This window comes from Triticum aestivum, chromosome 2A, assembly GCF_018294505.1.
Source record: "Triticum aestivum cultivar Chinese Spring chromosome 2A, IWGSC CS RefSeq v2.1, whole genome shotgun sequence".
In the NCBI taxonomy this organism is placed as follows: Eukaryota; Viridiplantae; Streptophyta; class Magnoliopsida; order Poales; family Poaceae; genus Triticum; species Triticum aestivum.
In genome coordinates, this window is record NC_057797.1 from 420155449 (window position 1) to 420181013 (window position 25565).

General features: G+C 45.0%; 2 protein-coding genes across 2 annotated transcripts; one reads left to right on the forward strand and one right to left on the reverse strand.

Annotated features, from left to right (window-relative positions):
* Positions 1–18774: 18774 nt before the first annotated feature.
* Positions 18775–21784, forward strand: LOC123188868 (pentatricopeptide repeat-containing protein ELI1, chloroplastic). The gene is made up of 2 exons (XM_044601141.1): positions 18775–20727; positions 21238–21784. The coding sequence occupies exon 1, from the start codon at positions 18822–18824 to the stop codon at positions 20694–20696; it is 1875 nt and encodes a 624-aa protein (XP_044457076.1). The 5' UTR covers positions 18775–18821; the 3' UTR covers positions 20697–20727; positions 21238–21784.
* A 34-nt stretch (positions 21785–21818) lies between these two features.
* On the reverse strand, positions 21819–25123 carry LOC123188869 (F-box/LRR-repeat protein At5g02910). The gene is made up of 3 exons (XM_044601142.1): positions 24033–25123; positions 23449–23622; positions 21819–22557 (listed from the first exon to the last, which is right to left on the reverse strand). The coding sequence occupies exons 1-3, from the start codon at positions 25059–25061 to the stop codon at positions 22231–22233; spliced, it is 1530 nt and encodes a 509-aa protein (XP_044457077.1). The 5' UTR covers positions 25062–25123; the 3' UTR covers positions 21819–22230.
* Positions 25124–25565: the final 442 nt, after the last annotated feature.

The window sequence follows — 25565 nt, forward strand, 5'->3', positions numbered from 1 at the left end:
GAAGTTCAGTCACATGTTGTGGTGCTGCAAAAGTTTTGACCGCAATTTATCAATCGACCTGCAAAGCAATTAACAAAGTGGAAGCAAGATAGCATAGTCACACCTGCTCTGGAGGTGGCCGCATCTTCCATTTCTGCGTCATCCTCATTCATGTAAATGTCCACTGAGGCCCCAGAAGTAGCAGCACTGCAAGTTCCCGGATTCACTCAGTCAGGCAAGAAAGTGAGTCGGTATCTACTTAAGAAATCCTTGTATCAAAGGAGAAAGCAAAACGCTTACCCAGAGGTGACAGGGACGTCAATCTTGATCTTGGGCAGAGTCTTCCGAGGTTTAGGAGCCACAATCTTGGGTTGCTTCGGCGCCTTCTCGGTCTGGACGGGAGAGGAAGTCCGAGTGCGCTTCAAGGTCTGCACAACTGCCTTGCCGCGAATACTCGCAGGGTTGTGGGTCTGCTTGGAGCGTCTTTCAGTATGAGGCGGAGAGTTGACCTCCTCGCCATCACTTGAATCCTCACTCTCCTCCTCATCCTCGTCATCGGATCTCCAATCACCACTTTCGCCCCCACTTGCCTCTCCCTCCTGGTCCTGCTCTCCATTGGGCATTGAGTATGTATCGATGTAGACCTACAAGGCAAAGATTAACATAGACGTCAGTCGGGCATGAAGGCAGTTATGAATCGGAATGAAGAAGCAGTCAACAATGAAGCACTCGATAGGAAAAGACAGACCTTTTCAGGTTCTTGACTAGCGCAGAATGGTTGAACTCTTCTGGACCCCCGGGGGTTATCTTTGTTCCCGGTGATGCCCTGCAACCACAGCTCCACTGTCTCCTCGGTGACGTCCTCCGGGTGGATCCGAGTGGTGTCCTCAATGCCTGAATACATCCACATAGGATGATCGCGGGCCTAGAGCGGCTGGATGGGTCGACTAAGGAACACTTCCAGCAGGTCCATACCAGTCACGCCATCCCGAACCAATTGGACTAATCGCTCCATCAGTGTGTTCACCTTCGCTCTCTCTGCTGGAGTAACTTTCAAGGAAGTGGGCTGCTGGACTCATTCCATGGAGAAGGGAGGGAGACCAATCGACTAACCAGGAGTCGGCTGGTCCTTACAGTCGAACCAGGTCGACTGCCACCCTCTAACTGACTCGGGAAGGATTACGGCCGGAAAGGCAATTTTGCTCCTCATCTGGATACCTAGGCCTCCACACATCTGGATCACATGAGTCTTCTTGTCATTCGTATTAGCTTTTTTCGCCGACTAAGAGTGACAGGTGAAGATATGCTTGAAGAGACCCCAATGCGGTCGACAGCCCAAGAAGTTTTCGCACATAGAAACAAACGCAGCAAGATAGGAGATGGTGTTGGGGGAAAAGTGACGAAGTTGGGCACCGAAGAAATTCAGAAAACCCCGGAAGAGGGGATGGGTGCTACCTCTTGAGCACTACATTGGTTTTCCCTTGAAGAGGAAAGGGTGATGTAGTAAAGTAGCGTAAGTATTTCCCTCAGTTTTTGAGAACCAAGGTATCAATCCAGTAGGAGATCACGCTCGAGTCCCACGCACCTACACAAACAAATAAGAACCTCGCAACCAACGCGATAAAGGGGTTGTCAATCCCTTCACGGTCACTTACGAGAGTGAGATCTGATAGATATGATAAGATAATATTTTTGGTATTTTTATGATAAAGAGAAATAAAGATGCAAAGTAAAATAAACGGCAATAGAAATAACTAAGTGTTGGAAGATTAATATGATGGAAGATAGACCCAGGGGCCATAGGTTTCACCAGTGGCTTCTCTCAAGAGCATAAGTATTACGGTGGGTAAATGAATTACTGTCGAGCAATTGATAGAATTGAGCATAGTTATGAGAATATCTAGGTATGATCATGTATATAGGCATCACATCCGAGACAAGTAGACCGAAACGATTCTGCATCTACTACTATTACTCCACACATCGACCGCTATCCAGCATGCATCTAGAGTATTAAGTTCATAAGAACAGAGTAACGCCTTAAGCAAGATGACATGATGTAGAGGGATAAACTCATGCAATATGATATAAACCCCATCTTTTTATCCTTGATGGCAACAATACAATACGTGCCTTGCTGCCCCTACTGTCACTGGGAAAGGACACCACAAGATTGAACCCAAAGCTAAGCACTTCTCCCATTGCAAGAAAGATCAATCTAGTAGGCCAAACCAAACTGATAATTCAAAGAGACATGCAAAGATAAACCAATCATACATAAAAGAATTCACGGAAGATTCAAATATTGTTCATAGATAAACTTGATCATGAACCCACAATTCATCGGATCTCGACAAACACACCGCAAAAGAAGATTACATCGAATAGATCTCCAAGAAGATCGAGGAGAACTTTCTATTGAGATCCAAGGAGAGAGAAGAAGCCATCTAGCTAATAACTATGGACCCGAAGGTCTGAAGTAAACTACTCACACATCACCGGAGAGGCCATGGAATTGATGTAGAGGCCCTCTGTGATCAATGCCCCCTCCGGCGGAGCTCCGGAAAAGGCCCCAAGATGGGATCTCTCGGGTACAGAAGGTAGCGGCGCTGGAATTAGGTTTTCGTGGTGCTCCTGGATGTTTGGGGGTACGTGGACTTATATAGGAGGAAGAAGTAGGTCGGTGGAGCAACGAGGGGCCCACGAGGGTGGAGGGCGCGCCCAGGGGGTGTAGACGCGCCCCTTGCCTCGTGGCCTCCTCAATTGTTTCTTGACGCCCACTCCAAGTCTCTTGCATCACGTTTGTTGAGAAAATCACGTTTCCGAAGGTTTCATTCCGTTTGGACTTCGTTTGATATTCCTTTTCTGCAAAACACTGAAATAGGCTAACAAAACAGCAATTTGGGTTGGGCCTCCGGTTAATAGGTTAGTCCCAAAAAAATATAAAAGTGTAAAATAAATCCCATTAACATCCAAAACAGATAATATAATAGCATGGAGCAATCAAAAATTATAGATACGTTGGAGACGTATCAAGCATCCCCAAGCTTAATTCCTGCTCGTCCTCGAGTAGGTAAATGATAAAAATAGAATTTTTGATGTGGAATGCTTCCTAAAATATTTCTCAATGTATTTTTTCTTTATTGTGGCATGAATGTTCAGATCCGAAAGATTCAAGATAAAAGTTTAATATTGACATAAAAATAATAATACTTCAAGCATACTAACTAAGCAATCATGTCTTCTCAAAATAACATGGCCAAAGAAAGTTCATCCCTACAAAATCATATAGTTTGGTCATGCTCCATTTTTGTCACACAAGAATTCTCTCATCATGCACAACCCCGATGACAAGCCAAGCAATTGTTTCACACTTTAGTAATCTCAAACTTTTTTCAACTTTCACGCAATACATGAGCATGAGCCATGGATATAGCACTATGGGTGGAATAGAATATAATGAAGGGGGTTATGTGGAGAAGACAAAAAGGGAGAAAGTCTCACATCGACGCGGCTAATCGATGGCCTAGGGAGATGCCCATCAATTGATGTCAATGCAAGGAGTAGGGATTTCCATGCAATGGATGCACTAGAGCTATAAATGTATGAAAGCTCAACAAAAGAAACTAAGTGGGTGTGCATCCAACTTGCTTGCTCATGAAGACCTAGGGCACTTGATGAGGCCCATTGTTGGAATATACAAGCCAAGTTCTATAATGAAAAGTTCCCACTAGTATATGAAAATGACAAAACAAGAGACTCTCTATCATAAAGATCATGGTGCTACTTTGAAGCACAAGTGTGTAAAAAGGATAGTAGCATTGTCCCTTTTTATTCTCTTTTTTGGGGCATCACACTTCTATTTATTTACAACTCAATGATTACAACTTGATACTAGAACAAGATATGACTATATATGAATGCCTCCGGCGGTGTACCGGGATGTGCAATGACTCATGAGTGACATTCATGAAAAAAATTATGAACGGTGGCTTTGCCACAAATACGATGTCAACTTCATGATCATGGAAGGCAATATGACAATGATGATGCATGTCATAATAAACGGAACGGTGGAAAGTTGCATGGCAATATATCTCAGAATGGCTATGGAAATGCCATAATAGGTAGGTATGGTGGCTGTTTTGAGGAAGATATAAGGAGGTTTATGTGTGATAGAGTGTATCGTATCACGGGATTTGGATGCACCGATGAAGTTTGCACCAACTCTCAAGGAGAGAAAGGGCAATGCACGGTACCGAAGAGGCTATCAATGATGGAAGGGTGAGAGTGCGTATAATCCATGGACTCAACATTAGTCATAAAGAAATCACATACTTATTGCAAAAATCTACAAGTCGTCAAAACCAAGTATTACGCGCATGCTCCTAGGGGGATAGATTGGTAGGAAAAGACCATCGCTCGTCCCCGACCTCCACTCATAAGGACGACAATCAAATAACACCTCATGTTTCAAATTTGTTACACAACGTTTACCATACGTGCATGCTACGGGACTTGCAAACTTCAACACAATTATTTCTCAAATTCACAACTACTCAACTACCACAACTTTGATATCACTATCTCCATATCTCAAAACAATCTTCAAGTATCAAACTTCTCTTAGAATTCAATCCACTTATATGAAAGTTTTTATTATGCCTCAAAGCAAATTGCCATGTTGTTCTAAAGGACTCTCAAAAATAATATAAGTGAAGCATGAGAGATCAATTATTTCTATAAAATAAAACCACCGCCGTGCTCTAAAAGATATAAGTGAAGCACTAGAGCAAAAACTATATAGCTCAAAAGATATAAGTGAAGCACATAGAGTATTCTAATAAATTTCAGATCATGTGAGTCTCCCTCAAAAGGTGTGTACATCAAGAATGATTGTGGTAAACTAAAAAGCAAAGACTCAAATCATACAATACGCTCCAAGCAAAACACATATCATGTGGCGAATAAAAATATAGCTCCAAGTAAAGTTACCGATAGACGAAGACGAAAGAGGGGATGCCTTCCGGGGCATCCCCAAGCTTAGGCTTTTTGGTGTCCTTGAATTTTACCTTGGGGTGCCATGGGCATACCCAAGATTAGTCTCTTGCCACTCCTTGTTCCATAATCCATCAAATCTTTACCCAAAACTTGAAAACTTCACAACACAAAACTTAAATAGAAAATCTCGTGAGCTCCTTTAGCGAAAGAAAACAAAACACCACTTAAATGTACTGTAATGAACTCATTATTTATTTATGTTGGTGTTAAACCTACTTTATTCCAACTTCTCTATGGTTTACAAACTCTTTTACTAGCCATAGATTCAACAAAATAAGCAAACAACACACGAAAAACAGAATCTGTCAAAAACAGAACAGTCTGTAGTAATCTGTAACTAACGCAAACTTCTGGAACCCCAAAAAATTCTAAAATAAATTTCTGGACGTGAGGAATTTATCTATTAATCATCTGAAAAATAATTAACTAAATAGAACTTTCCAAATAAAAATGGCAGCAATTCTCATGAGCGCTAAAGTTTCTGTTTTTTACAGCAAGATCAAAAAGACTTTCCCCAAGTCTTCCCAACGGTTCTACTTGGCACAAACACTAATTAAACACAAAAAACACAATCAAAACAGAGGCTAGATAAATTATTTATTACTAAACAGGAGCAAAAAGCAAGGAATAAAAATAAAATTGGGTTGCCTCCCAACAAGCGCTATCGTTTAACGCCCCTAGCTAGGCATAAAAGCAAGGATAGATCTAGGTATTGCCATCTTTGGTAGGCAATCCATAAGTGACTCTCATAATAGATTCATATGGTAATTTAATTTTATTTCTAGGGAAGTGGTCCATGCCTTTCCTTTGCGGAAATTGGAATATAATATTCCCTTCCTTCATATCAATAATTGCACCAATCGTTCTAAGGAAAGGTCTACCAAGAATAATAGGACATGAAGGATTGCAATCTATATCAAGAACAATGAAATCTACGGGCACATAGTTCCTATTTGCAACACCATCAATTCTTCTCATAGGTTTCTTAATAGTGGAATCTGCAAGGTGCAAGTTTAAAGAACAATCATCAAAATCACGGAAACCTAGCAAATCACACAAAGTTTTCGAAATCGTGGAAACACTAGCACCCAAATCACACAAAGCATAACACTCATGATTTTTAATTTTAATTTTTATTGTAGGTTCCCACTCATCATAAAGTTTCCTAGGGATAGAAACTTCCAACTCAAGTTTTTCTTCTAAGATTGCATCAAAGCATCAAAGATATGTTTAGTAAAAGCTTTACTTTGACTATAAGCATGAGGAGAATTTAGCACGGATTGCAACAAGGAAATACAATCTATCAAAGAGCAATTATCATAATTAAATTCCTTGAAATCCAAAATAGTGGGTTCGTTGATATCTAAATTTTTGACCTCTTCAATCCCACTTTAACCAATTTTTGCATCAAGATCTAAAAACTCTGAATTTTTGGAACGCCTTCTAGGTAAAGGTGGCTCATCTTCAGTCCCATCATTATCAAGATTCATATTGCAAAAAAAAGATTTAATAGGAGACACATCAATAACTTTTAGATCTTCATCTTTATTTTCATAAAAAAATTCTGGCTTAGCGGCCATCTTATTAACTAAGGTGGCCTGCTTATCCGAAACTTCAGCAATTAATTTTTCAAGATGAGCAATCTGAGATTTCAAACCATAAAATTATTTAGACATATCATCGAGCTCTCTATTCATATAACCCATAAAGTTTTTTTTGTTCCTTAAGCTCGTTCCTAAAGAAATTGTTATGCTCAAATTGTAAAGTCATAAAACTCCTGACGTTGCTTTCGATCTCTTCTAACCTTTTAAGGTGAAGATCACCAAATCTAGGTAGAGCCATCGTGACAAGCAAGCAATCCAACACACGAGCAAACAAGTAGCGAGCGAAAAAGAGGTGAACGTAAAAAGAGAGGGCGAATAAAACGGCAAGGGTGAAGTGGGGGAGAGGAAAAGGAGAGGCAAATGGCAAATAATGTAATGCGAGGGATAAGAGTTTGTGATGGGTACTTGGTATGTCTTGACTTGTGCGTAGACTCCGGCAACGGCGCCAGAAATGGCTCATTGTCGGGAGTCAAATCTTGACTTGACTTGGCGCGAATCTCCCCGACAACGGTGCCAGAAATCCTTCTTGCTACCTCTTGAGCACTGCGTTGGTTTTTCCTTAAAGAGGAAAGGGTGATGCAGTAAAGTAGCCTAAGTATTTCCCTCAGTTTTTGAGAACCAAGGTATCAATCCAGTAGGATATCACGCTCGAGTCCCACGCACCTACACAAACAAATAAGAACCTCGCAACCAACGCGATAAAGGGGTTGTCAATCCCTTCATGGTCACTTACAAGAGTGAGATCTGATAGATATGATAAGATAATATTTTTGGTATTTTTATGATAAAGAGAAATAAAGATGCAAAGTAAAATAAACGGCAATAGAAATAACTAAGTGTTGGAAGATTAATATGATGGAAGATAGACCCGGGGGCCATAGGTTTCACCAGTGGCTTCTCTCAAGAGCATAAGTATTACGGTGGGTAAATGAATTACTGTCGAGCAATTGATAGAATTGAGCATAGTTATGAGAATATCTAGGTATGATCATGTATATAGGCATCACATCCGAGACAAGTAGACCGAAACGATTCTGCATCTACTACTATTACTCCACACATCGACCGCTATCCAGCATGCATATAGAGTATTAAGTTCATAAGAACAGAGTAACGCCTTAAGCAAGATGACATGATGTAGAGGGATAAACTCATGCAATATGATATAAACCCCATCTTTTTATCCTCGATGGCAACAATACAATACGTGCCTTGCTGCCCCTACTGTCACTGGGAAAGGACACCACAAGATTGAACCCAAAGGTAAGCACTTCTCCCATTGCAAGAAAGATCAATCTAGTAGGCCAAACCAAACTGATAATTCAAAGAGACTTGAAAAGATAAACCAATCATACATAAAAGAATTCACGGAAGATTCAAATATTGTTCATAGATAAACTTGATCATAAACCCACAATTCATCGGATCTCGACAAACACACCGCAAAAGAAGATTACATCGAATAGATCTCCAAGAAGATCAAGGAGAACTTTGTATTGAGATCCAAGGAGAAAGAAGAAGCCATCTAGCTAATAACTATGGACCCGAAGGTCTGAAGTAAACTACTCACACATCACCGGAGAGGCCATGGAATTGATGTAGAGGCCCTCCATTATCAATGCCCCCTCCGGCGGAGCTCCGGAAAAGGCCCCAAGATGGGATCTCTCGGGTACAAAAGGTTGCGGCGGTGGAATTAGGTTTTCGTGGTGCTCCTGGATGTTTGGGGGGGTACGTGGATTTATATAGAAGGAAGAAGTAGGTAGGTGGAGCAACGAGGGGCCCACGAGGGTGGAGGGCGTGCCCCCTGCCTCGTGGCCTCCTCGATTGTTTCTTGACGCCTACTCCAAGTCTCCTAGATCACGTTTGTTGAGAAAATCACGTAACCGAAGGTTTCATTCCGTTTGTACTTCGTTTGATATTCGTTTTCTGCGAAACACTGAAATAGGCAAAAAACAACAATTTGGGCTGGGTCTCCGATTAATAGGTTAGTCCCAAAAACAATATAAAATTGTAAAATAAAGCCCATTAACATCTAAAACAGATAATATAATAGCATGGAGCAATCAAAAATTATAGATACATTGGAGATGTATCAATGGGGTGGCAGAGAGAATCCGCGATCGACGTGAGTCGCACGGAGGATGCACTCACCCTCCTGCGGCTGCGGCTCGGTCTCATTGCCGGGAAGCCTCCAAGATTCATGGGCAAACAAACCTCCCGAGGCCAGATCCTCCATGTCCTCCAGCTGGATCGTGGAGCAGATCTAGTCGCCCTGGATCCGGCCGGGCGGCAGGCCAGACCTCGAGGAGGATCCCCCCCCCCCCCGACTCATCTTCTTCCCTTTCGGCTTCGCCGTCGTCGTCGTCGTCGCCTTCTTGGCAAGATCCAAAGCTGTCGTCTTGTCCTTCCGCATCGCCGCGGACTGCTCACAAGTGGTGCGGTGGTCTCGAGAGTGGCGGAGGGCGATATGTGGAAACAGAGGGAGGAGAAGGAGAATGGGGAGCGCTGTGCAGACGCACCGGCCGCGGAGTCTTTTATTTGCCCATTTCCAAGTGACTAACATGCGGGCCCAAGAAATCCTGTTAAATCATGCAACTGCCACGCGCTCGGTATGTGGCGAAAAAGGCAGCACGGAAATCAAGGCGCCCTTGCCTAATCCGCCCCGACTACTACGGCGCACTCCGTCTCGCGCGCTTCCCAAAATTTCGAATCCCATGAGATCCGGAGATGACAGCACAGTCAATCACGCCAAAGATTTTGTTTCACTTCAACACTCGAGACATCCCAGAATGAGTTCACTCGACAAATTCTGAATGGATCAAGGCGAGCGAAAATAAGGTTGAAGTTTCAAAGTAATTCGCCTTTCCAAGCAAAGTGCTCCTGAAGCATAAAAATCGAGTCAGAAATATCTCCAACCTTTTCTTCCTTCAGACCTCAATCCATTCAGGGGCTAATGACGATGACATGTACCTAGGGTAGGGTAATAGGCCTGACCTAGACACCCTCCCCAAGGACACTACTCAAAGGTCAACAGCATCCAAGGCACAGTAATGCCCACCGACTGGAATCTCCTCAGCATGCAATACACTCGACCATCAACTCCACTCGGATAACCCAATTCCATTTGACCAATATATCACCATTCGACCATACAAGAAACCACTCAGAAGATAGAAGACCTAAAGTCACTCAGGATAGCAACGGTCATGCGTTCATTCTGTAGTGTTAATGATCCTTTATATGACTTTATTGCTGGCATTACCAGTAACGTCTCACCTTTATGTACATTGAACCCTATATAACTAAGGGCGGGAGGGGTCTGGCGCACTCTATATAAGCCACCCCCCCTCCTCAGGTACAAGGGTTCACACCCCCTGTAATTTCACACATAATCCAGTTGACCGCCTCAGGGAACCGAAACGTAGGGCTATTACTTCCACCGTGAAGGGCGTGAACTCGTAAATCTTGCGTGCACAACCTCATCGTAGCTAGGATCTTGCCTCCTCTTACGTACCCCCTCATCTACTGTCAGACTTAGAACCACGACAGGCTCCGCCATCGCAAACGTTTTGCACCTTTTTGACTGGTTTTTGACACCACTGTTTGCGATTATGGCATCGCACACTGTTTCGTCGAAGGGTCTTTGATCGTAGTGTCACGTTAGAAGCATCCTGCAGTAGTGGAATGACATACTCAGACTAGAATGGATGATGTGGACTACCTTGTTAAAGACAACGCAATGGATGATTTTTGCTCGTCATTGGAAATGGATGGGACCCATGGTAAGTCCACTTTTGAAGATGATCTTGGACAGCAACTGCTGAGAAGGGCAGCCCATGGGAAATTGGCACAATGGCGGTGCAAGCTGGGAACAAAATGCAAATGTTGGGAATGTTCCAACCATCATATCTGCCTGAGATTCAGATCCGATTGGTGATAGGATACTTCAAACTCAGCATGTCTGAAAGGAAAAGTTGCAACACCAATCGACGAGATGTTGTTGCGAGATTCTCTGGAATTGAACTATGATAGCAAGCTCAAAAACATGAGCTGGTTCTGCTACAGTGAACACGTTGTCCAAGACAAGCATGACCACATAGAAGTCTTACAACAAAACACTACCGAGTTCTAGTTGGGAACCATCATCGAGGATAACGAAGTCCTAACATAAGTCATGATTCTTAAGAAGGAACTTCTTCTTCTTGAACAAATCAACCAGTGGCTTGGTGTGCTAGGGATACATATAGAATGAGGGTTGCAAGTCTCCAAACCACAGAATACTTCTCTCATGTGCATGACTGACTTGAGATGATTCCAGAGGAAGCGAAACAAACTTTCTCAAATTCACGGCGACAACTTGCATCATATGCACGTGAATTAGAGGAAGTCACTTCTTCTATCAAACATAAACTTCATGAGCTAGCACAAAGAAAATGCTTTCAAAAGTTTCCAACATTAACTTAGATGTTCAACATGAATCATGGACAAGATGAAAATGTAGTCAATGGGCTCAACAACAAACCATCCAGTCTTCCATATAGATGGAATTCCACAATTAAGTGAACATGGTGATAGCATTGGCCAGACCAAGGGATGTAATGGTGTATACTCAAGGGATCAACCACGAGTAATACAACATTACGAACATCGTTGGTTCTGATTTGATTTGAGGATATCCCACACTCAAATCAAAGTTTGGATAAGATAATAGATCCAACAGCTGATCACGAGGACCAATCGATGAAGATATCATCTTTATTCAACACACACACACAAAATATATCCCCTAGAGATGAACTAAGTCAGATAAAGCTTTATCTTCCAACTCTCCAAGTTGTTGTTTAGCTTATCCAACTAGCTCAGGGGTATCCAACACAGATTCTTGGAGAAGGGGTGGTTTATAAGATAACCAACTTGATCGCGAGCTCAACATAACGGTCAGGGGACAACCTGGTGATACTTCCGAGAAGATATTCAGAAAATCACGAACCACCTATATGTTATTAAGCTCGGGAACAATCTTGCTTCTCAGGGCAAGATGATATGATCAAAAGAGCGAGGGATTGATACCATCCTAACTCATTGATCAAAGAGTGCACCAGGAAAATGGACTAGGTAGCACGACTAATCCCAGGATGGTGATTCAGTAACCAACACTCTAAGAATGAAATTTTTGTCCTTTAACAACCAAGCAACAAGGTTGCTAGGAGTATTGATTTCACACATCACAGTTCACTTGTCGGCATTCCGGTTACAACAACACGGGACCGAGGAATGAATAATGATGGTGAGAAGTATCATTGCGTCAAGAATTCATAAGAGGTGGTGCAATTCTCATGACAATCCTGACATAAAGGGGTAATACTTCAGGGTAGAATAGACCAGAAGCTGGATTGGCATTTTGATCTGCGGAATACAACTACTTTAACCCAATCCTGGATATGGATGAGGTACTGGAGTATGTTTCTCCTAGTCATTCCAGAATAGAATGGCTTGATGAACCACAAGAGTAAAAAGGCATCGATAACACGAATGCACAGCTACCCTTGACTATCAACTGATAGAGATGGCCGAGATACAACTGAAGTGGGACAACTCAAAGGAGCATATGATTTTTCTAAGTTGTGAATGCATAGATTAACATGTCAAACAAAGCTCAACATTTCTTCCGGATAACCCATGCCGAAGAGGAGGACTGGCAGATTCACAATGCAGAATGGAGAACTCATCAGGAGCACTCTAGTTGTGATCTTTTGGTTCAAAAGAACTTCTGCCATAATGGTTCATGGTATTCGAAGAACGATATACCATGGACCTCAAAGACTATCAGAAAGGTTACTAATATCCTAAAGGTACGAGCAACACTATCAACATGAAGTAAGTAGAGTGAATCTTGGGTTCAAGGGCCCGGAAATAGAATACCTACTAACTAAATAACATCACGAGATGCCTTCAAGAATGATGGCCAAGATCATCACACTAGGAATACAAAGCATTGCTAGACTACTGGGCGGTTCTCTAGGATGCCTAGGGTCATAATACTAGCTCCAACATATATGTCAAGGCAATGGAGTACCTCAACAGACAATTTAGTGTGCTTAATCTGCCCCAAAAAGACATCGGAAACGGGAAGAAGGGATTTGCAAATGCATCAGACTATTTAGAACCCTGGGATGACTCGGACAATATAACAGCTGTAAATGCTCAAAAATATTTGAGACATCCTACAAAATGGTGGCATAACCGCTCAACATCACAACATCAAGGTTCCAAGACCAACTGTTAACACATGGAAGTACTAGAAACTGAACTGATACTTGAATCCATCATTCCTATAAGTCTACGGATTAGTAACACATGATCCTGGTAGAAAGAAGAGAAAGCCTAGTTTCTTAACCCCGTAGGAAAGATAGGATGACTCAGATCAGAAGGACATAAGGTATAAGGAGTAAAAAGAGCCTTACATTCCCTTCCAGAATCAATTCCCTTATATAACTAAAGAATTTCTAGACTCAACTTCGACCAGTTTGGCTTGGTAATCCTACATGCAGTTAGTCTCTGCTACCAAAGCTGTCAGGACCCTGATCCTAAGTCACACCGATCTAGCATGTAACACATCATATCACTTTGCGACCTCACGCATGGTATTCCCACGGGTGCCACCTTACCTGGCCCGGGACCGTTTGCGCCTTTTGGCTCACGTATATGATAGTGCCCCTAGCATCCATATGATAGAGAACCCGGGCCGACATGACTAGTCATGAATCCAAAGTGGCACTAACTTACAGGGACAGGCATACATGACCCAACAAAGAACGTGTCGGTCATCAACGTATGAACCCAAGTCGTAGTAAGCTACAAGGACTTAAAGGAACAATGCGTGACATTTCCCCGAAGGGACAGACACAGGAACGAAGAAGGACACATGTCGGCCAGCCTAAGTGTTCCGGAGCAGTAGCAATCTACCATGCTCAGTGGAAGCACCAGGAGACATTTACCAGTAAGAGAGGCTACCAAGAATAAACAACTAGGATGTCGAATCCCACACATACCAAGTATTTCATTAACATACACACAATATGCTCGATGTGTCCAAATACAACATGGCATCACAACAAAACTCTATGACTCAAAGTATTTATTCATTAGGCTCCGAGGAGCCAGATATTACAAACATGGGTCTGATGACCCAGCATTCAAGTCATACAAGCAATAAGCACATGCAGAAGCTTAACTTTTCTGAGTACAGACAACTACAAATAAAAAGGCTGAGAAGCCTGACTATCTACAAGACCCTGCCGAGGGCACAAGATCATAGCTGAGGTAACAGGCTAAACGTAGAAGTCCACGTGGAACTACTAGTGAGACTGAAGTCTCTCTGCAAAAATGTAAACTAAGCAAACGTGAGTACAAATGTATCTAGCAAGACTTACATCAGAACTAGCTACATATGCATCAGTATCAACAAAGGGGGTGGTGGAGTTTAAATGCACCAAGCCAGCTTTGACTCAGTGGCTACCCTGAACTACATCTACAAGTAACTCTTTTGAGGTGGCGCACATGAGTCCGCATATTCACCAATCAATACACCACTATGGATCCGCTTCCGTCTCCCTACGAGAAGGCCATCGATAGCACTCATGCTTATCTTGCACATTTTAGAGTATCCACTTTCACTTGTCTATGAATTGTATAGGCAACCCAGAAGTCCTTTACCGCGGACGGCTATTCGAATAGATCATTTATAACCCTGCAGGGGTGTACTTCTTCACACATGTTTCCACCAATTAGCGTCTGCACACGACATGTGGTCGGCAGACTTCAAGCGAAAGCCGACGTGGGTGTAGACCACGACCTGACTAACCACACAAGTCCCTAGTCCAGGTTTATCGCCTATTCAGGTTCCATCCGCAGGGAGTCCGGCCGAGGTTTCCACTACGGCCCCGAACGATGTGTGCAGGGTTCCCGAGGCACCAAATGGGCGTCCCGGTACACCGTGCCATGTGCCTACCGCATCACAGCCCACTCCTTGGGTCAGCGCTGCACACGGCCTCCAGCTTACTACAAACACCAGAAACTACTTGCAACTCCTGGACAGAGGACAAGGGGGGTTAATAAGTCGAGCGGGGTCATATTTTAGGGCCCAACGTGTGGTAGTAGCTGTTCATGGATCATAAACACAAAACTCAGTTCCTGAGGATGGTTTCAGTGAGACAACCCACCATGTACTCCTACATGGCCCCTCACCGCTACCTTTACCAAATCGTGTTCACACACTTAGCTCTCAATAGTAGGACATGTTCACCACATACCAATTCATCCCCGATGAATCAGACCTGACTCAACTCTAAGCAGTAGCAGGCATGACAACAAGCATGAATGAGTAGGCACATTAGGGCTCAAACAACTCCTACTCATGCTAGTGGGTTTCATCTATTTACTGTGGCAATGATAGGTCATGCAGAGGAAAAGGGTTCAACTACCGCAGCATGTAACAGTTGAATCGTTGTTGTCCTAATGCAGTAAAAGAGAGGAGAAGCGAGAGAGTGGGATTGTATCAGAATGAACAAGGGGGTTTGCTTGCCTGGCACTTCTGAAGATAGTATAGTTCTTCATCGGTGTCATCGATCTCATCGTCGGAACCATGTCTACTGAGAGGGGACAAATACCAGCAACAGAGAAGAAACACAATCAATGCAATGCAACAATATGATGCATGATCATGACATGGCAATATGTTGTGGTTTGAGCTAATGCAACTAGCAACAATTTAAATGAAGTTGGTTTGAATCCAAGATTCAAATTCAAACTCCATATGTGGATATGCAAATGCCATTTTTTTGATTTGTCCTAAACAAAAGCCATAAGTTGTTCTAACATGCATGGAAAAGGTACAGATGGATAGATTGGATTTTTCTGATAATTTTTCATATATAAATTATTTCATTTGGAGTTACAGTTGAATTTCTATGAGTTTTAGAAGTTTTAACTATTTTCTGGAATAAATAAATCATTTCTGATTTATTTAAATCTGCAGAAAACATTTACTGTGTCGGCACTATGTCACTATGACGTCAGTAGGTCAACGGGGCGGTCCAGGTCAAACCTGACCTGTGGGACCCGCGTGTCGGTGTCACAGCTAGCTAACAGTGGTTGTTAGTGCTAATTTGGTGGTTAACTTGATTAACCTGGGGGTGCCTGGCCCACACGTCAGTGACTCTGGGGGGTTAAATTCGGTCAATCGAGGTCAAACTCGCCGGAGTTGACCCGCGGCTCGTGGCCAGCGACGCCAGAGACGGCGAAGGGTGTCGAAAACGCACCTCTGGTGACCAAATCGACGGCTGAGAGGCTCTATGTGATGCTGGAGCTCGTCTGAGTCTTGTGGTGCGCGCAGCAGCAGCTCAGGTGACCTAAATCGACGGCGGCGACAACTTGCACGGTGGCCGGAGTTCGGGCGTGCTTAGAGGCAGCGCTACAGGGCACGGCAGGGCAAACCCGCGAGTGCTACGGGTTCCTGGAGATGCTCTAAGCACGAAGATGCGCTCATACGCAAGCTCCAGTGGTTGCAGCGGCGGCGGTGATATGGCCGGCGGTGATGATCCCTCGGGCTCGGTGGTGGAGCTAGCTAGGGCACATGAACGGCAGAGGAAAGAGAGGGGGAGGACGCAACAGCTCACAGGGAGGACGGAGAGAGGGTTAGTGGGCTCGGGGAAGGCTTGACGGCGTTGGAATCCCGGCGGCGATCTCCTGTGGCCGAGGAAGAAGATGAGGTCGAGGACGACGCGTCGGGGCTCTTCCGGTCGCGTGAGCTGACGAAGAGGACGAGGGAGGCACGGCGGAGCTCGAGGGCGCGTCGGAGAGGCGAGGGATGGCGGTGGACGCAGCAACAGCAAGCGGCGGCAATGGCGCGTTCGGGTGTGCGTGAGAGAGTGAGATAGAGGAGGGGAACGAGGGAGAGGGAGAGAGCGAGGGGGTCCAGGGGTTGCATGGCGCTCGGGGCCGACTCCAGCAGTGGCAAGCAGGCAGGAGGTGGCCAAGCGCGTGCTCGCGCCTTTCGTCCTCCTGGCGAGAGGAGGGAGATGACCGACAGTTGGGCTCGGGTGGGCTGCACAGGAGCTGGGCCGACTAAAGTAGCAGGCCACCAGGTACATTTCTGTTCTTTCCTTTTCTCTCTGTTTCAATTCCGTTTTCTGTTTTTATTTAATATTTGCCATTGTTTGCAAATTCACATGAACTAAAACAGTGCTAAACTACTCTGAATGTTTTTATGAAGATACTTTGGACTAGGCCAGATGCACATAAAATAACTCAGGGTTATTTGAAAATATATTCCATATATTATGAATATACTTCCAAATTCAAATACAATATGATTTAAATTCAATGCCCAAAATTATTCTTTAAAAATGTTCATTATTTTTGGTTTGGGTCTAAGCCCTTGCCAAAAATACGAGACATCAATGAAGAGCATTTTTGGTTCATTGAATGAAATTTTTAGGGTTCTTGCCCCTTATTTCATTTTGAGGCTTTGAGAATTCCCTCAATTCCAAATTCAAAAATTTAAACATCATGCATGAATGCACACTGATGCAAATAATTATAAGCAGAAACTAGGGATGTGATAATAGGAGTCCCCCAGGCGTCCCCCAACGTGCCGGGTTCAGCTTGTGTCCTCCGACATCAGTTTCGGCCCTAACCGGCGAAATTTGGACTCCTGGGAACATGACTCGGCCAATTTCTACGATATTTGCCTTGGTAGCCCCATTTCTATGATATTTGCCTTCGTTGTTTTTTCAAAACTATAACATATTTTATAGCAAATTCGGAAACTGTAGCAAAGAGTGGAGAAAAATCAAAACTAGCACCCCGTCGGCCACGCGTGGGCCGAAAAGGGTGTTTTCGGCCTCCCTTTGGCCGAAATGGACTTTTCGGCCTTGGCTTGGCCGAAAAGGTGCGTACCTGGGTCAAAAAGACCTTTTTGGTCAAGAGTAGACCGAAAAGTCCTTTTTGGTCAGAAGTAGGCCGAAAAGTCCCTTGGGCCCACCTTTTCACGTTAATGGTTGACCGAAGTTGCATGGCTCCACTCTTCGGCTTACGTTAGGCTGAAGCGTTTTTTTTTAAATTTTGGTACATAAATACTGTGCAACCACTATCCATCTTAGACACTGAAAAATATATTTCCGCGCAACCCTTTCCCCTCAATATTTCCCCGTCAACTCTTTCCCGCCATCCGTTTCCCGCCAACCCCTTCCCGTCATATGTTCCTGCCACCCGTTTTCCGCCAACCCTTTCCCTCCATACCACAGTATACCATTAAATAAATTCTTCATATTTAAAAAAATGGGATAAAAGCGCAAGCGATAGAGTCAAAAACCTGACCTCACGCTGGGTATATGTGTTACCAGCCAAATAGGATAGCATCTGGCTAATGTATTTATATAAAAAAATAATTTTTTATATACATTTAAAAAAAGGGGAAAGATTTTGAGAAACATGATTTTTTTAAAATACGAAGAATTTATTTAATGGTATACTGTGGTATGGCGGGAAAGGGTTGGCGGGAACATATGGCGGGAAGGGGTTGGCGGGAAACGGGTGGCAGGAATATATGACGGGAAGGGGTTGGCGGGAAACGGGTGGCGGGAAAATATTAAGGGAAAAGGGTTGCGCGAAAATATTTTTTTTCAATGTCTAAGATGGGCAATGGTTGCATAGTATTTATATACCAAAATTTTTAAAAAAATCGCTTCGGCCTAACGTAAGCCGAAGAGTGGAGCCATGCTATTTCGGTCAACCATTAACGTGAAAAGGTGGGCCCAAGGAACTTTTCGGCCTACTCCTGACAAAAAGGACTTTTCGGCCTACTCCTGACCAAAAAGGTCTTTTCGGTCCGAGTACGCACCTTTTCGGTTAAGGCAAGGCCGAAAAGTCCATTTCGGCCAAAGGGAGGCCGAAAACACTCTTTTCAGCCCACGCGTGGCCGACGGGTGCTAGTTTTGATTTTTCTCCATTCTTTACTATAGTTTCCGAATTTGCTATAACATGCATCATAGTTTTGAAAAAAAATCCCCAAACTAGGCCCATCGTCTTGCGAGGATAAGCTGCGCAGTGAGACTGAGCCAGTGAATGACGCGCCACTCCCTCCCTCCCGCCCCGCAGTCCGTCGCGGCCTCCCACATGTCCGCCGCAGTGCTCCCCTCCGTCGCCCCAGCCAGGGACTCCGGCGGCCACCATGTCGCCCTCACCGCCGATCGCGCTGCGTCGCTCCTTGCCGCCTGCTCGACCGCCCGCCGCGCCTCCGAGCTTCACGCGGCCGTGGTCCGCACGGGCCTCGACAGCGACTGGGCCGTCGCCTTCCGCCTGCAGCGCGCCTACGCCGCGTCCGGCCGCCTCGGCCTCTCGCTAACCCTCCTCCGCCGCACCCAGGACCCCACCGCCATCTTCTACACCTCCGCCATCCATGCCCACTCCTCCCGCGGCCTCCACCTCACCGCGCTCGCGCTCCTCTCCGACATGCTGTCCGAGGGTCTCCTGCCCACCGCCCACACCCTCTCCGCATCCCTCCCCGCTTGCCGCGGACTCGCCCTGGGGCGCGCCCTGCACGCGTACGCTTTCAAGCTGGCCCTCTCCGGCGACTCCTACGTCGCCACCGCGCTGCTCAGCATGTACGCGCGGGCGGGGGACTCCGCCGCCGCTCGTGCTCTTTTCGACGAGATGCCAGATCCGCACGTCGTGTCTGTCACGGCGATGCTCACCTGCTACGCGAACATGGGGGCGCTGGACGACGCGCGCAGGCTGTTCGACGGGTTGCCCAGGAAGGACTTCATCTGTTGGAACGCGATGATTGACGGGTACACGCAGCACGGGAAGCCTAATGAAGCGCTCCAATTGTTCCGGCGGATGCTGAGATCGAGCGTTGAGCCTGACGAGGTGACAGTTGTGCTGGTGCTGTCTGCGGTTGCACAGCTTGGTACGGTGGAGTCAGGGAAGTGGCTTCATTCCTATGTCAAGAACAGTCGGCGTGTTCAACTCAATGTCAGAGTGGGCACGGCACTCATTGACATGTACTGCAAGTGCGGAAGCTTGGAGGACGCGGTTGCCGTATTCCACAGCATTGGTGACAAAGATATTGTTGTGTGGAACGCCATGATCAATGGTTATGCAATGCACGGAGATAGCAGAAAGGCACTGGAGATGTTTGTGCAATTGCGGGAGCAGGGCCTGTGGCCGACAGATATCACCTTCATTGGTTTGCTCAATGCGTGCAATCATTCTGGGCTGGTTGAGGAGGGCCGCAGGTTCTTCCAGTCAATGGGGCATGAGTACGGCATTGATCCCAAGATCGAGCACTTTGGTTGCATGGTGGACCTTCTGGGTCGTGCGGGGCTCATAGAAGAAGCATTCCATCTTGTGCAGAACATGACAATAACACCTGACGCTGTCATGTGGGTGTCACTACTTGCTGCATGCCGGCTTCACAAGAACATGGCGTTAGGCCAGCGGATTGCGGACTTCCTTGTTGCCAAGGGGTTAGCCAACTCAGGGATGTATATCCTCCTTTCCAACATCTATGCAGCTGTCGGTAAATGGGAAGAAGTGGCGCGGGTGCGGTCGATGATGAAGGCTAGTGGTATCCAGAAAGAGCCTGGGTGCAGTGCTATTGAGATAGACCGCAAGGTATACGAGTTCATTGCGGGGGATATGAGCCACCCCTGCACCAATGAAATATATGCCATGTTAGACAAGATGAATGGCCTTGTGAAGGAGCATGGACATGTTCCGCAAACAGAGCTGGTTCTGCATGACCTGGACGAGGCCACGAAGGAGAAGGCACTTGCGGTCCACAGCGAGAAGCTTGCCGTTGCATTTGGACTGATAAGCACGCAGCCTGGGGCAACGATCAAGATTGTCAAGAACCTACGGGCGTGCTCTGACTGCCATGCAGTGCTGAAGCTGATATCCAAGATCACTAACAGGAAGATCGTGTTCAGAGACAGAAACAGATTCCACCATTTTGTCGACGGGTCCTGCACCTGTGGAGATTACTGGTGATGCCGTTATGGCATCTCAAACTTTATGCACGGTAAATAGGGCTACTAACATTTCTGCTCTGCTGCTTGTGAACTGATGTACGATGTGCCTATGTGTTGTGGAGTTAATCTTAAAGAGAGAGAAAATGGAGAAGACAAATCGGTAGTTGAGATATGATGCTGATGTGTGAACTGCGTTGGGAGCAGCCAAGAATTTCATCTTTCACACTATTCAAATTTACCCTTAATACACTGTTAGCCATAAAGTGGTGGACAAGTATAAATGTCACTTGCAAAAATAGGAAGATTTTTGTAAAGAACCTTTATCTTGTCTGTATATCAGCCATAGTTTTGTGTTAGGTTGTGGCTCTGCAGGGACATGAAATGCTTTTAATTTGAATTCTTTCTTCCTTCCCATCAAAACAAAAATATACCTCCCCTAATTCTCTGGTACATACAAGTTATCTTGTTTTCTGTGATTGCACTCTAGATTGTGAACTGATACTTTGCCACGCTCTTGCTCATGCATCTAGGATTATTTCTTGTTACTGTTATACCTACAGGTACTGGATTACTCTTTCAGTGAACTGCATGAGTGGGAAAGCTGATTTATGACAAATTGGAGCAAGTTTCTGTCAGTTCACAGCTTTTAAAACTTCGGATAGCCCGCAGATTATGAATTCAGCCAAGATTATTTTTACTCAATTATGATTTTATGTTTGTGGCTAAGTTATTTCTTGACAGTATATTCAGTGCAGTACCCAACATTTTCCGTGTCACTTGACATATTTGACAGGTTTCAATTAAGCTGATGAGTTTTTTTCTGATGCACATGCACACTGATTTGAGAAACTTTTTGCTGTTTCCTCGCTAGCAATTTTGTATTTGTGATGTTCCACAGCATACCTTTTGCAGCTTGCTGAATTTCAAACATTCTTAATTTGAGTGTATATGATGTAGCTGTAGCTCCTGTGGGAGTAATTTTAGTTGGTTCTAAATCTTGATTTAAACAAAAGAATGCAGATAGGTGAAACGGGGAAGAGGACCGGACAAAGGAAAAGACCGAACTGAAGTTCTACATAATTCGACATTTCAACGGCATGGCATGCTCCAATTGGTGACATAGGTTAACGAAACTTGTACATTTGCAGTTGAGAACATAGCTTTATAGAAGCATATCTTCACGCCACAAGATATTAGCTTGTGTCCTGACATGAAACATGATATAACGGCAAGTTGGCAACAAATATCCAGTTCCTCTATAGTTTGCAACAAGGGATGGTGAGAATGCAAGGATCTTCTTTCAGAAAGGAAAAAATATTTGCAAGGTATGCAACTAATTCACATCAAGATACCGCATCAAGAGCATCAGGGCCCGAGACTAAACTGCACAATGAGCAGTGCTAGGCGGACGACAAAACTTGGACGACCAGCGCATGACGATAAAATCCAGCCAGGGAATCTTGTCCACAACCGTGCAATGTCCGCTCGATTGTTTGGTCGTGCATAGATCGGCCACACTCTGTCGTGTGTGGAGCAATTTCACCGCACAATTACTATTCACAACAGTCATCCGGAGTCTTTGGGAACAGGCTGTCCGGCGGTGCATTCGACACCTTGCTCGTATTATAATTTATTTCGAAACAGGTCCCCAGGTTGCCCAAGCTGCAGAGCTCCTCACTTGGACTGGCCAGATGATGGAGTGTTATCGTCATCTTCTTTATTGCCGTGGACACACCAAACAGCATATCCACAAAGGCAAAATCATGTTTCAATCCTCTGAAGTTACGGATTTCCACTTCGTCAAGGACATCCAAGGTGTAAGATGTACTCCAGTTCTGTTGCTGACCACAAGCACAAACCGATGTGCATGGTGTATCCACCTGAAATAAACAGACAGTATGCTCAAGACTAACTGAAGACAACAGAGGAATGGTACCAAAAGGTCGAGATGTATCATCAGCAATAGCTATCAAAGAAATAGATCCTTGGTGCAAACATAGTGCTATGAGAAAAACATATTTTTGTACAATAGCACCAAACCTAAGTATATATATGTACCACCAGTTGCCAGTTATCCATATTTAAAAAATTGCTTGAAATTGATCTGAGGCCAAGGCCTCTAACAGCATCTGTTGGTGCTCACTGCTCGCATAGACACCATCAGTTGGGCTCGCATAGGCACCAATCTTTGTGACATGTGTATCCGGTCTTCGAAGTATCTTTCAAATGTGTGAGGCCTAACTTGACATCCATTTGAACTGCTCCATCTCAACATAGCAGTGGAGCTTCCATCAAAAAAGAAAAACATAACACTGGAACTAAATGGTAGAGGATCATTTCACAATAGTTTTACTGGAGACTAAACTAAAGAAAATATAGAAATGTAAAATATATAATGGCAGAAAAAAGAAAATACCAAAGTGGGTTGAAGTAGAACTTAAACAGCCTAGACTACTGAATCAGCTACAAGATCAAAACTGGGGTCTGGACATGCATGAGGAATTGACTGCATGACTGAAATCAGGTCAATTTCATAGTTTCATGGCGTTCATGTATTTCTAATCATAAAATTTAGAGAAAACCAACGATATTAAATCAACAGAATATGCTGTTAGCAGATCAAGCCTCAGTGTGAGAGTGGCGTAAATGCTTTTCAATCAATTAACATCACTCCAGCAATAACCAAAGTACCCCCTCTGTATAGAGATCTAAACGCTCTTGTATTTCTTTACAGAGGGAGTACTACATAAGAGAAGTTCTCATAACTTTACCTCTAAGTTATCAAGTAATGTCAGCTTCAGCTCTCTAACACCAGGACATTTGCTCAGCAGATGGAACACAGAAGGCCCAATTGCATGTCCTTTTGTGTGTAACCACAGAGACAAAATCTTAATGTTGGGAAGCTTGGTTATGATACCCATCAAGTATTCATACTGACTTAAATCCTGCAAAAGCAAAGGAAGACAGCCCAAAACTGAACAATGTAGTTTCGAAAGCGAACTGTCTATTCATTAAGACTACTTTTTTTACAAGCCAACAGATAACACAATGAACTTGTTTGAAATTATGTTTGCCACTGAAGATTTCCACGGTATAAGAATGAACAATTGCAATGCTAATTCTCTAGAAATATATTCTGAGTTTTAGCCTCAACTCTGAAGTTTGACATGATAATATGATCTAAGCAGTTTAAATAATAGTTGTTCCTGTTGTTCCAATTGTTGAGTAAGTCATAACAAGCAAGTATACAAAAATAATCTATTGAACTCTAAAGGTAATTTTGTGGCATCAGATTGTAGCTTCTTACTAAGTACAGTAGTAGTGTATTTCCACATTAAAGAGAAGGTGTACTCACACGTTGATAGTTCAGTTTGAGGTCAAGGCAGGAGACAGTTGGAAAGTGCTGTAAGAGCATCACATAATCCTGAAGGAGTGCGTAATCAAAGCGCCCATAAACATGAATGTCGAAGGTGGTCAGCTGCTGGAGATTCTGCACGTCACTGAACAGTACGAAGCTCGGATCAAATGCATCACTCCACCAGAGAACCTCCAGCCTCGATGCATAAATGGCAGCGACTGGCTTCCTCCAAGCAAAGCAAGCGTGCACATTCAACGCTCTGAGCATTGGCGCAACAACAGTGAGCTCCTCAAGTCCATGCAGAATATCCAATTCAAGACGCTCAAGTGTCTGCGAGATGATGCAGAGGCTGGCCACTCCCCGGGCCCTTGCAATGCAGAGCTCCCGCAGCGCCGGGCACCGTGGCGACGAGACCATGTCGCCGAGCTGGAAACCACACTCCAAATTCACGTGTTCCAAGCGCAGCTCAGTGAGCCTGAAGAACACGCCGGTCGGTGGGAGCCCCAGGTCGACGAACCCTAGGCGGAGCCATACCTTGGCAGCCGTCTCGAAGCAGGGCAGCTCGAAGGTGCGGCACTGCCAGGACAGCGCCTCCGCCTGCCCCTTCTCCTCCCCCGGCGTCCTGTTGTAGAAGTAAAGCTCTCCGCCTGCGATGAGGCGGCTCGCGGCGGTGCGGAGCCAAGCGTTCGCGCCGGTGTCGTCGCGGCACGCAACGTGGAGGAGGCGGAGGGCCGGGCCAGCGGCGAGTGCGGGGCCGACGGCGGCCGGGTCGGAGGGGAAGGGGAATCGGATCTCCGGGAGCTGGGCCCAGATGCCGCGCCAGCGGCGTGAGAGGACGCAGGTCCGGGCGGCGGCGGGGGTGGAAGGGACGCGCAAGAGGATGGAATGGAGGATATCGTCGGGGAGCGCGCTGAGACGGTCGCCTAGACCGCCCGTGGAACCCAAGGAGAGCTCCTCGATCTCGGCGGCGAGCTGAACGGTGCCGCAGTCGCCGTCGCCGCCGTGGTTGCCCACAGGAAGAAGCATTTCGGGGAGGCGAAACCGCTAACGGGCAGTATAGAGGCCCAAAGTTATGGTGGAGCCAAATAAGGAAGGTAGGTCGGTAGGTCTTAACTGGGACGTAAAGCCTCGTCATATTGGGCTTCCCTGGGTCCTTTTTATGTGGTAGCTACTGGCCCAAACTTGACAGCTATTGCAGGAAGATTCACCGATTCTTGGACTTCCATGTACCCCTCTGTCCCAAAATAAGACACCTAGGCCTGTTCGGCAATCCACCTGCTCCGTGAATTCAAGGATCTGCAGAGCACCTGTTCCCTCGCTCCGTAATTTTTAACTTCAACTCCGCCAGCTCTGGGAGAGAGAGTGTGGAGCGGTGGAATGCCGAATAGGTATTTATTTAGTATAAAGTTAAGACACTTATTTTAAGACGAAGTGAGTATGTTTTCTTACCGAAAATGATAAGTACTACACACATAAACTTTGAAAAAAAATATGGCAAGTTTAGCAACGCAAGGATGTAAAGTTAGTTGG

Bases quoted from the DNA above. Each gene is read 5' to 3' on its own strand.
- LOC123188868 (XM_044601141.1), top strand. From the start codon at position 18,822: ATGTCCGCCGCAGTGCTCCCCTCCGTCGCCCCAGCCAGGGACTCCGGC.
- LOC123188869 (XM_044601142.1), bottom strand. From the start codon at position 25,061: ATGCTTCTTCCTGTGGGCAACCACGGCGGCGACGGCGACTGCGGCACC. The intron at 23,623-24,032 runs GTGAGTACACCT...TTGCTTTTGCAG, and splicing joins TCAAACTGAACTATCAACGT to GATTTAAGTCAGTATGAATA. The intron at 22,558-23,448 runs GTAAAGTTATGA...TGTTTATTTCAG, and splicing joins CATTACTTGATAACTTAGAG to GTGGATACACCATGCACATC.